The sequence below is a fragment of the Zalophus californianus genome, chromosome 16, assembly GCF_009762305.2.
Source record: "Zalophus californianus isolate mZalCal1 chromosome 16, mZalCal1.pri.v2, whole genome shotgun sequence".
Classification (NCBI taxonomy): Eukaryota; Metazoa; Chordata; class Mammalia; order Carnivora; family Otariidae; genus Zalophus; species Zalophus californianus.
The window spans coordinates 39,299,756-39,313,473 of record NC_045610.1 but is presented as its reverse complement, the minus strand read 5'-3'; the positions used below and the strand labels follow the sequence as shown (position 1 = coordinate 39,313,473).

At 50.8% G+C, this 13,718-nt stretch overlaps 1 protein-coding gene across 2 annotated transcripts; it reads right to left on the bottom strand.

Moving 5' to 3' along the window:
* Positions 1 to 13,311, bottom strand: PSMD3 (proteasome 26S subunit, non-ATPase 3). 2 transcript variants are annotated; one of them, XM_027567896.2, is made up of 12 exons: positions 12,906 to 13,311; positions 10,071 to 10,261; positions 8,565 to 8,702; positions 6,889 to 7,025; positions 5,886 to 6,076; positions 5,610 to 5,713; positions 2,679 to 2,793; positions 2,455 to 2,574; positions 2,206 to 2,309; positions 1,800 to 1,955; positions 667 to 717; positions 1 to 492 (listed from the first exon to the last, which is right to left on the bottom strand). In XM_027567896.2, the coding sequence occupies exons 1-12, from the start codon at positions 13,120 to 13,122 to the stop codon at positions 352 to 354; spliced, it is 1,665 nt and encodes a 554-aa protein (XP_027423697.1). In that variant the 5' UTR covers positions 13,123 to 13,311; the 3' UTR covers positions 1 to 351. The 2 variants fall into 2 exon arrangements, with proteins under 2 accessions (XP_027423697.1, XP_027423698.1); XM_027567897.2 differs by having other exon boundaries at positions 1 to 460; positions 12,906 to 13,305.
* Positions 13,312 to 13,718: the final 407 nt, after the last annotated feature.

Here is a 13,718-nt window from a genome sequence, read left to right as displayed (position 1 = left end):
TTTGGAGAACTTTTTATTGTTTAAAAATCATAATTGAAGCTTCAAAAAACATACAACCCAACACGTGTCCCAATTCCAGTCCCCGACTCCCTGGAGAGCACGGGGCTATTCCCTCCCATCCTGCTGCCCACACCACTAGCCAGGACCCTGCCCTGGGGAGGCCTCCTGCCCACCCTCCTGCCCACCGTGCGCTATGTCACCGGCTCGGGAGGGGTCCTGGGGTGAGGTGGGGGTGGCTGGCTCCCTGCACCCCTCACCCCCTGCACATACGCAGTCTGTGAGACATGTAGGGGAAAGGGGCCAGTTCCCCGGGCAGGGGACCCCAAGGGGGAAAGATGAGCCAGTCCCCACTCACCCCACACCCCTCCCCAGCCCCCCTAGCTCAAGGAAAGCTGTCATCATCATCTTCTGCCATCTCCTTGGCAAACTCCAAATCTTGCTGTTCTCGCTCACGCCGTTCCTGGGGCAAGAGGTGGGGTGAGGGCTGGGCTGCTGGGGACCAGTGGGGCTCTCTCACACAGTGCTTCACCCAGCCCAACCCACCCCGAGGTCAGGGACTGCCAAAGCTTCAGAGCTGCTCTGAGCCCTTCCAGAAACCACCTCCCTCTTCCCTCTCTGTAGGGAAGTCTGACCTTTCAGTCTTCTCTAAAGTAGAAGGCACCTTACCTCTGCAGACTCCAAGTCCTTGTTGTACGATTTGGGAGGAAACCTCATGGCCTAAAGCACAGCAGAGAGAGGAACAAGATGAAGAGAAGGCATGCACTTAACTTGCGTTTATTGTGCTCCTTCTGTGTACCGGGCACCACGACCTGAATAAGGTTATTCGCTCTCCAGTGGAGTCTAGCGGGGAGCTAGGCATGCAAGCGAATTACCACTACACCACGCGCTAACTGCCAAAGGGGAGAATCAGGAGACCCCGGGGGTATCAGTGACTAGCGCTCCTGAATGGGCAGGGAGGGGGACTGGCAGTGAGGAGGGAAAGGGGGATAGGAACAGACTGGTGTGCGAATGGGGGACAGGCACTCCAGGCAGAGGTTTCAACGTGTGAAAAGGCCTCGCCTTCCCTGAGCATAGCATTTACCTGATTTTTTTTTTTTTTTTTTAACTTATTTGAGAGAGAGAGAATGAGACACAGAGCACATGAGAGGGAGGAGGGTCCGAGGGAGAAGCAGGCTCCCCGCTGATGCGGGCCTCGATCCCGGGACTCCAGGTTCATGACCCGAGCCGAAGGCAGTCGCTCAACCAACCAAGCCACCCAGGCGCCCAGCATTTACCTGACTTTAAGCAAGGCAACAACATCCCTAGTTTCTTGGGGCAACAAGAGACCAGGAAAAATTTGACACATGGTACCAGCCCCCAAGTCAGTGCCTGCCACAGGAGAAGGGCTTAATAGCCTTTTGTGGAACTAGACACCCACCCCGCCTTCTCCACAGTTCAGACTTTACTAAGTGCCTTGAGACACTGATTGCATTTAATGTCATCAACCCTGAAGCACGCAGGGCAGGTCCTCTCACTCTCACCATCAGCTTCACAGATGGAGAAACAGTCTCAGAGAAGGTGAATGACTCCAATTTGGAAGCAAATCTGGAGCCCTGCACTCTGAATCTGTCTGGTCCCCTGGAAACCAGGCCCTTAGAAGCAGTCAAAGGTCTTCCAGGCCCACATGCCGAGTCCCTTGCTCCCTCTGGGCTCCCTGCCCTGCCATTCAGCGACTTTACAGAGAAGGGCCAGGAACTAGGCTAATCTCTGAGGAATCCCTGAGTGCTGCCAAACCCCCCTCTGCAGCCCCAGCTTCTCACCTTGACGGACATGTTGTGGATATCGAGGCAGAAGGAGATCCGCTGGTGGAAGGCCAGCTGGGGCTCACGGGTAGAATAGATATCAATCATCTCTTTGGACTGGACATAGCCCTTCTCGTGGTTGATGCTGGCCTCAATGACGCCATCCCGGATGGCCTGCAGGTCCCCAAGGAGACGCAAAGTCACCAGAGAGCCCATCTTCTAGATCCGAGAACATCCTGTTCCTCCTTATACTCTCACACGCTCACTCGAGTACACATTCTCTCTGGAAACTTCCTGGCTTCACTCTTAAGACTGGCACTCCCTGAAAAGACCATGCAACCCCCTCCTTGACCAATCTCCTCTCATTCCCGCCCCCTGAAATGCGGCAGGACCGCGGTAAGCGCAGCCCCCGAGCCAGCCCCACCTTGGCAACAATGAACTCCGCGTCCTCCGGGCTATCCAGCTGCAGCTTCTGTGCAATGTCAGCCAGGGAGATTCGGGAATACGAGAGGCTGATCATGCGCACACCTGGGAAAGGGAGGAGCAGTGGGGTGGGCGTGGTGGGCACAGCCCCTTCACCCACCCATGGACACCCCTAGGGTTGTCCCCATCCCTTGCAGAAGTCTCTTCTGGGTCCTGCTCTTCCAGTGGCCCCTCAGACTCCCATCTGCACCTGTCTTAATGACGTTGTGCCGCAGTCGGATGATTAGGGTATAGGTCCCATCTGCTTGAAACTTCTCCCCAAACTGGTCCAGGACCTGGTTGAACTTGGCTAGGTTTCCGGTCCTGACAGCTGGAGGGGGAGAGGAGTGGATCAGATGATGCCAACGGGCAAACCCACCGAGGAGGCCGTGGCGCCCGGGGTCTGGCCAGCTCTGGGAGTGGGACCAGCGTTACCTTGAGTCAGAAGGAAGTAGGGCATGAGTGAGCGCTTGAGGGATGGCTGACGGAACTGTAGCCGGTCCGGGATCTCCCCGAGCAGCAGCTCCACCACAATCAGAAGCTTGTGCACCTGGTGGTGGGTGACATGGGAACACAGTGAGTAGGGAGCCTCAGCAGAAGGGAGGAGGGAGAGAAATGGGGCTTCAGTGCAGTCAGACACACTGCGAAATGGGGAAAATGACCCTGCAATTAGGCCCACGCAGAGCTGGGCATGCACCTGGAGCCAGGTCCTGGGAAGAGCTGCCCCTTTGACCACACTTAGCCCTAAGTTCCACAGCACACCACGCTGCAACGGAAACACTCTGGAAGTTCAGGCCAGATGGGCAGGTCCTGTGGCTCTGAAACGGTGAGGGGACAGGGCCCAGAGGTCTAGGGAATGGAACAGGATCAGCCAAAGACGCTGGTTAGGGACGTGGATCGTTACTGGAGGAGAGGAGGTGAGTGTGGAGAACTCGGCACCTGGCTAGAGGCAGAAGCGTGGGAAGGGGATGGGCAGAACCTCAGCGAATGGGCTGTGTACGGATGCAGCAGGCTGGCTGGGAAATCCAGAAGGAAATCCTTCCCTCTCCATAAAACTGTGAGGGATTTCTGAAGCGCCTACTGTGGACTTGGCACCAAATGAGGAAAACTACAACAGAGGGGATGATGCCAGCGATGAAGGAGCCGCCTACCAAGCAGGACGGATAGGGCCGTATCACGTGATAGCAAGAGTCGTAAGGGAAGTAAGGGGTTAAGATGGGTGGTGTGTGGGCCGCCCGGGTGGCTCAGTCGGTTAAGCGCCTGCCTTCGGCTTAGGCCACGATCCCAGAGTCCGGTGATGGAGCCTCGCAGTGGGCTCCCTGCTCAGTGGGGAGTCTGCTTCTCCCTCTCCCTCTGCCCCTCCCCCCTGCATGTGCTCTCTTTCTCTCTCCCTAATAAATACATCTTTTTTTTTTAAGATTTTACTTATTTATTTGAGAGATAGAGTGAGTGAGAGAGAGAGCACACGAGCAGAGGCAGAGGGAGAGGGAGAGGGAGAAGCAGGCTTCCCGCTGAGCAGGGGAGCCTGACACGGGGCTCGATCCCAGGACCCTGGGATCATGACCTGAGCTGAAGGCAGACGCTTAACTGACTGAGCCACCCAGGCGCCCCCCAAAAAAAATCTTAAAAAAAAAAAAAATGTGTGGTGGGTGTTCATGCCGACACTCAGCCCCATACACCTGCGATGCTGTCCCGTTCTCTGGAGAATCCAGGAGTGAGGGGTAACCCAGGCGAAGGGCAGAAGTTAAGATATGCCATAAGGATTTGGATGAAGCAGAAAAAGGAGGATGTTCTGGCCAAGGGAACAGACTGGACAAGGGTGAGCACATGTCTCAAGAAGTTTGGAAGGCTTTCATGGGGGAGGCTGGGCCTGTCTGGGGACGTGCTGTTTTGAATGCCAGGCTGAGTTTGGAGTTTGGAGACAGAATGCTAGTCTTCACTCACTATCTCAGAAAAGCTGAGCAACCGAGTCCTCAGTTTCCTGGTCCCTACAATGCGCGGCAACGGTGGCGACAGCAGTGTCATCCAGTGTCACCATAACCCCTGCCTGCCTCCCTCACAAGACTTATAATACTCTCCTGGGCAGGTAATGGGGTGCAATGCAAGCTTCCTGGGCAAAGAGATGGGCCTGGAGCTCATTTAGTCAGGCAGGCGTGTGGAAACTGGGCTCGTAATGGGGAGGAAGACGACCAGAGATGCTAGTGGCTCAAACAAGGGCACTGGTGATAACAGAGAGGAGACAAATACAAAAGACATGGCAGCGACTTAAGTGATGGGGAAGGAGGGGTGGGGGGTGGCTCCCGCCAACAGTCTGCTGGCCAAAGACCTCACTCCAGCTCTCTTTGTTCCTTCCTGCCACCTGGCTCTACCACAGAAACCCCTGAAACCTTATCCCTTATCCATCCATAGTGAAGTCTGGTTTGAAAACTCTGCTTTACCCCACAATGCCTCTCCCCAGTACACGACACTGCTTATATACTGATTACCCGTATTTTTAGAAACTTTAGCGTATGTCATATGTTGTAAGCAATCTAATACTCTGTACACATACCGTGTTATGTCTGAAAAGCCATTCCTTTCTGTGAAATTCTACCCATCTTCAAAAGCCAAATTAAATTTAACTTTTTAAAGATGTCTTTAATTATTTGACCAAAACCAAACCCGTCTTTCTCTGAACTTCTGAACAGAAACAAACCAAATCTTGAAACCAAATCTTGACCACACGGACCTAATCATTGCACATCTCCATCTGGTTCTCTTTCAAGGGCATGAGGAGGTGGAGGTCATGTTAAAGTGGGAACAAAGGTTCATAGTTAGGAAAGCTGGGTCCAAATTCTGGCTACCAGGCTCTGTGACTTTACACAGGCCCTCAAGCCTTGCTGAGTCAACGCTGTTTACCTAGATCACAGCGCCTAATACCAAGGTCAGCACTCAAAAAATACTGTGACTGACAGCTCTCGGGTGGCCAAGATTTATCTGCCCTCGAATCAGTCAGCCTGATGGAGATTTTCTGGGCTCCTTGGCCAAAGAAAACACTGCTCTCAAATGGGCATGTGAGGGACCAGGAAAGAGCCCGGGGTTTCTCAACACAACCCAGGCCCATGACTGGAATGACTATACGGAGCGCCGGGGAAACAGGAATATTCTAAACCTATCTACCAAGGATAATACTCTGAACATAAACCACGGGAGGTGCAGCAGTGTCTGCTTCATGTGCTCTGATCAATGCTATGCACAAACAGACATGCGATGCAACTTCTCTGGATAATGAAGGTTCAGGAGGCCTTCCCGGGCCCCTGCGCAGGGAAGGAGAACGAAAGCATTATCAGATGAGGAAGCGGCGCAGGCATGAGAAGCGCTGCTCACCGTCTGTTTGAAGCCAACAGCTGTGTGCTGAGGGGCCTTGCGAAGGGCATTGGTCATCGTTCTCCGAGCCTCTGAGTACTCCAGCTGAATGGCTTTGATTCGCCCTGGGTGCGGAGGAGAGAGTGCATCAGCAGAACGGCATCATCGCGTTCAAAGCCCCTCGCAAACCAGAGCGCCGAACGGGCCTCTCAGGCACCAAGTGCCCCTGATTTTCCAGACCTCTGTACCACGTGAGTCCGAGACCCCCTGTGACCCAGGGGTGGGCCCCTCGCTCACCTGTGTAGTAGAGGTACCTGGCCCACTCATTATTGTTGGCCTGCTCGGGGAACACGGACTTGGACACCAGCTTCTCAGCCTGGTCGTACAAGCTGTAGTGCAGGTAGTTCCGCAGCAGGAGGTTGAGCAGAGTGGCCTGGCCATCTGCGTCGTGCCGGAGCGTGGCCGTCCGGAGCCGAGCGTGCAAGAAGCTTCGCGAAGGCAAGAAAAAGCATGAGGAGGAGGGGAGGTAGGGAGAGGAGGCAGAAGAACTGCCTCCAGTTCTTCACCAGAGACAATCTCTCCTGCAAACTCCATTGTTGTTCAAAGAACAACTCTTTGAACGGCTTTGACCTCTCTATTCTCTCAACTGCAAAAAAAAAGTGACACAAACTGCTTTTCTGGTTATTCACTGAATCAACTCTCGAGTGTCTGTGGTGTGATGCGCTATTCCAGGTGCACGAAAAGGACACAACTCTGCAATCTAATGGGCGAGACAGCCAACGATCGTGATAAATGAGTGTCATAGGTAGCATGAGAGAGGAGATCGGGGCTGTGGAGAAACAGGGTAAGTGCAGTGGGGAATGCAGGAGGCAAGGAGGATGGGGAGGCAATTTTAAATAGCTTGATCAGGAGAGGACTCACTTCTGAGAAGGGAACCAACAAAGGCTGAAAGGAAGTAGGGAGAGGAGCACTGTCAGCAGAGAGAAGAGTATGCCTGGCATGCCCCAGGAGAGGAGGGAGGCCAGCGTGGCGGAGGAGTGAGTCGGGGGAGCAGGGGGAGGTAGAGTCAAGAAGGCAGTTAGCAGGGGCCAGAGCACGTCAGGCCTCACAAGCTATCGTGACTTCAGCTCTTCCCTGAGGAACATGGGGAGCCACCACAAGTTTTAAGCCGAGGAGTGAAATGTTTTCCAGCCTGTCCTTCTACCCTTGACCTACCAATCAATGCTCCCTTGCTGTGGAGTGTAGGGAAGTGCCTGGGGGACAGTTGTTAACCTTGGCGTCAGCCCTTGGCCACCTGTACCTGCGCACCACATCCAGCTTGTCCAGAAACTCATAGACCCGGGCGTGATAATAGTAACACTTTGCAGCCACGAGGTCCAGGGCCCGGCGGTTCTGAGTGCTGATCTTCTGCATCAGATCGTCAGAGATCTTCTGTGCCTGGGGAGGCAGCCAAAAGAGAATCAAGTGGGAGTTCCCCAAAAAGTTAAACAGGGAGCTGTCATATGAGCCAGCAACTCCCCTCCTAGGCATGAATCCAGAAGAATTGGAAACGTATGTTCACATAAAAGCTTGTACACAAATGTTCACAGCAGCATTATTCATAATTATCCATACAACAGGAATATTATTCATCCATAAAAAGGGCTGGAATCCAGATATACACTACAACACAGACAAACCTAGAAAACATTATGCTAAGTCAAAGCAGCCAGACACAAAAGGCCATGTGTTACATAATTCCATTTATAGGAAATGTCCAGAATAGGAAAATCCATGAGCCAGAAAATGTAGATAAGTAGTTGCCAGAGGCTGGGGTGAGGGGAGAATGGGGAGTGACTACTAACCGTGATGGGGTTTCTTTTTGGGGTGATGAAATTATTCTAGAATTAGTGATGATGGTTGCACAACCTTGTGAACACATCAAAACCCACTGAACAGTACCCTAAGTTTTCTTTTTTAATGTATTTAATTTTGTTAATTATTTATTTTAAGTAATCTCTGCACCCAATGTCGGGCTCGAACTCATGACCCAGAGATCAGGAGTCAGCTGCTCTATTGACTGAGCCAGCCAGGCACGCCTGAACTGTACACTTTAAAGGGGGTGAATTCTATCTAAAAACAAACTGAAACCAATTCATGGCAAGAAAAAAAACAAAACAGGGAATGGAACAGGGGAACTGTCATTTCTTTCTTTCTTTTTTTTCCAGAAGATCTACTTATTTGAGAGAGCGAGCACGTGGGTGGGCACATGCACACACTCAAGAGCAGGGGTTGGTGGGGGAAGGGCAGGTGGAGGGAGAGAGAGAAGGCTCAGGCAGACCACCGCTGAGCATGGAGTTAACTCAGGGCTTGATCCCACAACTCTGAGATCATGACCTGAGCCCAAATCAAGAGTCGGATGCTCAACCGACTGAGGCACCCAGACGCCCTGGACCTGTCATTTCTTGAGCGTGTTCTTTGGACAGTGGCTGTGACTGACAAAGAAGTTGGCCCCAGCCGGAGCGGGGGGACGGTGGCTGTGCAGCATCCACGGAGTCGTTCAGTCCCCTCATCAGAGCTGCCACTCATGAAAATACCGTGAAAACTTACTATATGCAGATCACCGTGCTAGTGTTTTATTTAATGCCAACAATGATGTTGTGAGTTGGGCACCGTCTTCCCCCATCTGACGTAAAGCCAGGAGAAATTAATTTGCCATAAGGTACAGGGAGGATTTGAACTCAGGTTTCTGTCTCTAAATCTCCTTTTCCTAACAGAACCCACCAGACCGGTAGTGTGCCACAGAGAGATGCTGCCACTTCCCATGGAGTCTCAGCAGGAGCCAAGGGGGCTTCCCTGGATGTGGGGTTAGGTACATTTCCACATGCGGGAAAGGGTCCGGGGGGACGATGAAGAACCCAGGGACTGCCTCCAGTTCTTCACCAGAGACAATCTCTCCTGCAAACCCCATGCACCGCTTGGTCTGGTCCTGGATACCTCTTTGTAGCGCCTGCTGTTCATCAGGAAGATGACCATGAGGAGCTGTAGGTAGGCTTCCACTTCAGGCAGGAGTGGGGTTGACGCAGCTTTTCCTGTTCGGGGACGGAACTGTAAATCAGCTTCGGTGTCCATGGGCTAGGAGAAGACAGGAATTACTGTGGAAAAGCTCAGTTAGATCAACCAATTAAGAATTATTAAGCACTCATGATGTATTTCAACAAATATTCACTGAGTGCCTATTATATGCAAGATTTTTCTAGGTACTGGGGATATAAAAATAAAGAAGACATCCAAAGGAAGTCAAGGAGGCTGGCAAGAGAAACAAAAAAAAGGCCGACAGGAGTATCAGGAGTATAACAGACATCTTTACAGAATGGGGACAGAAAAGATATTACGAAGACCCCACAAAGAGTCTACAATCTAAGTAGAGAGATTAAACCACCACACCTGGAACCACTGCAATTTTATCAGAGAGGGTTTAATAAGGTAATATAATTCTAGAGATGAGGTCAAGAATGAGATATAATTTTTTTTTGGTGGGAACAAAGGAAATGTGGGGGAAGTTGACATATACATTGTACTTACTATCAGATCTAGTCATCCAAACTGAACAATGTGCAACAGCACAAAAAGCAAACATGTTGGGGTGAATTCAGAGATATATAGGTTAAAAAAAAAATTTTCCAAGTGAAGTTGGAAGAGGGTGCTTTTCCCTGTTCCCAGACAATAAATTCTTCATCATTCCACCTCAAGAGATTTTTTGAGTCTGTTCTATGGAACAGCCCATGAGCATATAGGGAGATGGCTGAAGGGACAATGAGGTGCGGGAAGGGGCAGGACCTGGACATAAGGGAGATTTTACAGCCAGAAAGGAAAAGGAGAGGTCTTTCCTCACACGGAGTCCACTGCCAGCAACAAACAGACTTTGTCAGCATTCACTATGTGCCAGGCATAGTTCTAAGAGTTTTACACATATTCCTTTCCTCCCCTTCGTCCCCCAAATCTGTTCGCCACATTTAACAAAGGAAGAAAATGAAGCATCAGGAGGTTAGATCACTTGTCCAAGTCCCACATGTACCAAATGGTAGAGCTGGTTTTCAAATTCAACTCTACCTCCAGAACCTGTGCTCTTAACCACTGTTTGATACGTCCTCCGTGGTGAGGTTTCGGAGGCAGAGAGGTGGTGGTACCTTCTCCTAGGACAATGGAGACACCACCCAACTGGAGGAGAGTGTTGGTGTTGGGGAGCAGTGGGAACTGAGTTTGGTTCAAAGGGTCCTGATTCCCAGCTCTTTTCCCTGACTCAGAAGAATGATACTACAGGGCAGGATGGGTCCCTTGTTAGTGGGCAAATAAGTATTAAAATGAGCTGCTTTGTTTCACCAGTCAGCTACAGCAGGTAATAAGACAGGTCTTTAGGATGAGAAACAATTACATCGAGAGGTGGGGGTGGGGTGTCGTCTGAGGCCAAGCCTGTACTGTTTAAGTGCCTGACTCACTTACCTCTTCCAGGAAGGGCAGCAAGAAGTCTCGCGTGGCATTATTTGAGGTGAAGAAGCCATGCACAGCCTTATACAGAACATAGTGGTTGAGGCGGCGTGATGTGGAAGGTAGCATCCGCAGGGCCCTCAGCACGAATCGAGGCTCCTTGCCCGAAACTGCCTTCTCCAGCTGTTTCACGTGCTCCTTGATGTCTGTGGAGGACCACAGAAGAAAAAATTGTTACTTCTAACTCCTCCTATTCTCCCACCACTCTAGGCAAGAAGTTCTAGGGAACCTCTTTTAAAGGGCAAGATGTAGCCAGTCATTTCTTTTGCCTAATATGGTTAAGCAATACATACAGATGCCATACAATAATTTTAAGACATAACCAAGAGATAAAGAAAAATAAAGCTGGGGTAAGGGAAAGGGTAGAGGGTGACAGAGAGGAAGAAAGGAAAAGCAAAGATGAGAAACAACAAACAAGACAAACACATGGAGGGGTGCCTGGGTGGCTCAGTCGTTAAGCGCCTGCCTTCAGCTCAGGTCATGATCCCAGGGTCCTGGGATCGAGCCTCGCATTGGGCTCCCTGCTCGGCGGGAAGCCTGCTTCTCCCTCTCCCACTCCCCCTGCTTGTGTTCCCTCTCTCGCTGTCTCCGTCAAATAAATAAAATCTTAAAAAAAAAAAAAAAGACAAACACATGGAGATTTATCAGTTTTCTAAATAGGAAAAGACTTTCTAAATGTAAACAATGGGAGAAATCACACACACACACACACACACACACACACACGAATGATGAACTCCACTCTGCAAAAAATCCTTCTGAATAACTGTGTAAACAAAAATATTTGCAACAAATGTGACCAGAGTCATATTCTTATTTTACAAAGAGCTTGCATAAATTAGGATAAGTAAAAATGAACACAAATAGACAATGCAAAAAGCAGCCAGACAGCTAACCAATATGAAAATATATTTCACTAGCATTTGAAAAATTGCAAATGGAAATGTTTTCAACTACCAAACTGGTAACACAGAGGGGTGCCTGGGTGGTGCAGTTGGTTGAGGAATAATGAATTGGTAGTTTCTTTGTTACCTTTGTACACTTAGCGTAAAGTGCCTGGGTCCCCTTGACATAATAATAACTAACATTACAGAGGGTTTACTATGTGTTCATCATGTGCTAGGCACAGTTCTAAGCATTTTATTTATTTAAGATTTTATTTATTTATTTGATAGAGAGAGATGCAGCGAGAGAGGGAACACAAGCAGGGGAGTGGGAAAGGGAGAAGCAGGCTTCCCGCTGAGTAGGGAGCCCGATGCGGGGCTCGATCCCAGGACCCTGGGATCATGACCTGAGCCGAAGGCAGACGCTTAACTACTGAGCCACCCAGGCGCCCCGTTCTAAGCATTTTAATCTTTACACTGACCCAGTGAGGTACGTACTATTACTCTCATTTTAGAGATAAGGAAACAAATTCCAGTGCTTGTATGATTAGCCACTATATTGGGTATTCAACAAACGTTTCTGGAATAAATTGAACATTATGTTTATGGATATGTTAGATGAAAGCACACAAAATCATCTGTATTTAGTTATGCCTTGTTCCAAACTGTCTATATAACTTGATCTCAATTACAGGAGAGCAACTCAAAAATTCATAGGAAAAAATGTTAACCATGGTCGATGTTATTCCCTGCTACTTTAGACTTCTCATATTTTCCAAAATTTCTACAATGAAATGTGAACTGCTTCATAATAACAAAATGAAGTGCTTTAGAAGAAACATATGTATGTACCCCGTCACACCTCTGCCACTGGCTATCATTATTTTAGGTAAAACGGTCTTGATTAGATACCGAGCCTGTTGCCCAACTTTAGAGTAGGGGCTGATGTAGTCAACATTACATCCTCAAAAACATCACCCAGGAGCCTAACTTTGCTTATCTCAATGTTTTTGAGCAAGGTTCTCATGCAGTTAGAGAGAAGACCCAATAAACAGTCTGGTTCCACTTGATCCAGAGCTGGGAAAACGGCACCAGGTTCACAGTGGGAAGCTCTCACACTGCCCACTCCAAATGTGGACAGGATGCTCTGAGAAAAGTGAAATGTGAACTTGGAGGACCAAGACGGTCGGTAGTAAGAAACTGGGAAAAAGTACCTAGGAGAAAAGAAATTGGGGGATTGATACATAGTTTAGGTGGAAGGTGAGTATTAGGAACTCAAAGATGACACCTAAAAACTTGAAAGTCTGTAATGTGTTTCAACTTTTTAGGAACAGAAGTAAAGGCCTGAAGGGAGAGAATGAGCAATGGGATCGTTAAGGCACCTTAGTTACAGAAACAGGGAAGCAAGATACTGAGTAGAAAGGCTTCTCTTAGAGGAGTTTCCCAGAGGTAGCTAAGACAACAGAAAACTTTTGTACAGTCTTAAAATTCAGGGGCCAGTATTCTGCGTCACCCTGACCCCCTTTACACACATAAATACAAACACCGGTTTCTAGAGGGACCGATCACATGCTGGGGACGTTAGAATCAGTTCGGTGGATGTAAACAGAGTAGGTCAGAGAGGACTTAGAAGAGGGAGAGAGTCCACAGGCCCAGTGAGACCCCCTTCTAGATGCAACCCAGGTAAGGAAGGAGGAGGTATGTTCAGGGAGAAATCCAGAGCCTGAAGAGATGATTCATTATTGGCGCTGGAGTCAGGAGTGTCAGGGTGGTAGGGGCCGGGCACTGGGGGTGAGCCTAAGGAATCGGGGGTGATGGAATCTGCGCTGGGGTCCCGAGGATAGGCTGGATCACCGGGGCGCTGTCATCCGTGACCACGGCACGTCCCCGGCCCGGGCTCTCGTACCCTCCAAGGTGACGGTGTCCAGCTCTCGCTGGGAGTGCTCAGCCGCCGCCGCCGCTTTGCTGTCAGGCTCCCCCGATGACCCGCCACCCGCCGTCGCCTCCTCTTTCATCTCCACATCCTGGGGGGTCGGGGGCGGCGGTGGTTCTTGTTCCCCTCCGCCCGGCGGCGGCTTCGCCTTGTCCGCGCCGCGGCGCCGCGCCGAGCCCTCCTGTTTCATGGCGCCCGGGGTCGCGGCCTACTCCGGGGACCGAGACCAGGGCCTCGCGTGAATCCTCGCACCAGAGACCGGGAACCGAGCCGGGCCTGCACACAAGCGCGGGCTCGCGACGGGCCGCACGATGACGGAGCAGCTGCAAACCCCTTCCCGACGCTGGGCCTTCTGGGAAACGCCAGGCCCGGCAGGCCGAAGGCCGAGTCCACAAAAGGAAAAGAAATCAACAGCCGAGGTGCAGGATGGAGGCGGATCTTCGAGGAAGGAGCTGGGAGGAGCTTGTATGCGTCGGCCCGGCATTTGGAGTGCTTCAGTGTGTTATTTGATTCTATGTTCCTCTGGAGTGCTTTTCCGTGCGCGTCCACGAGATGTCCCCTCAGGCTCCAATGTGGGTTACATCGGAGTCTTAAGAGCACTGTAACCAGCGTGGAGTAAGGCCTATCGCAGCGCAGGGCGTGATGACGTCATGAGGCCCCACCTCGCTCAGTCTGCGCCCCCCTGCCCTCCGCCCCCTGTTTGGGGGTCTCGGTCGAGATTCTCGAGGCTCGTACTCGACCGCCGCCCAGTGCATCCCGCGCGAGGGAAGAAGCCGCGAAAGGGGG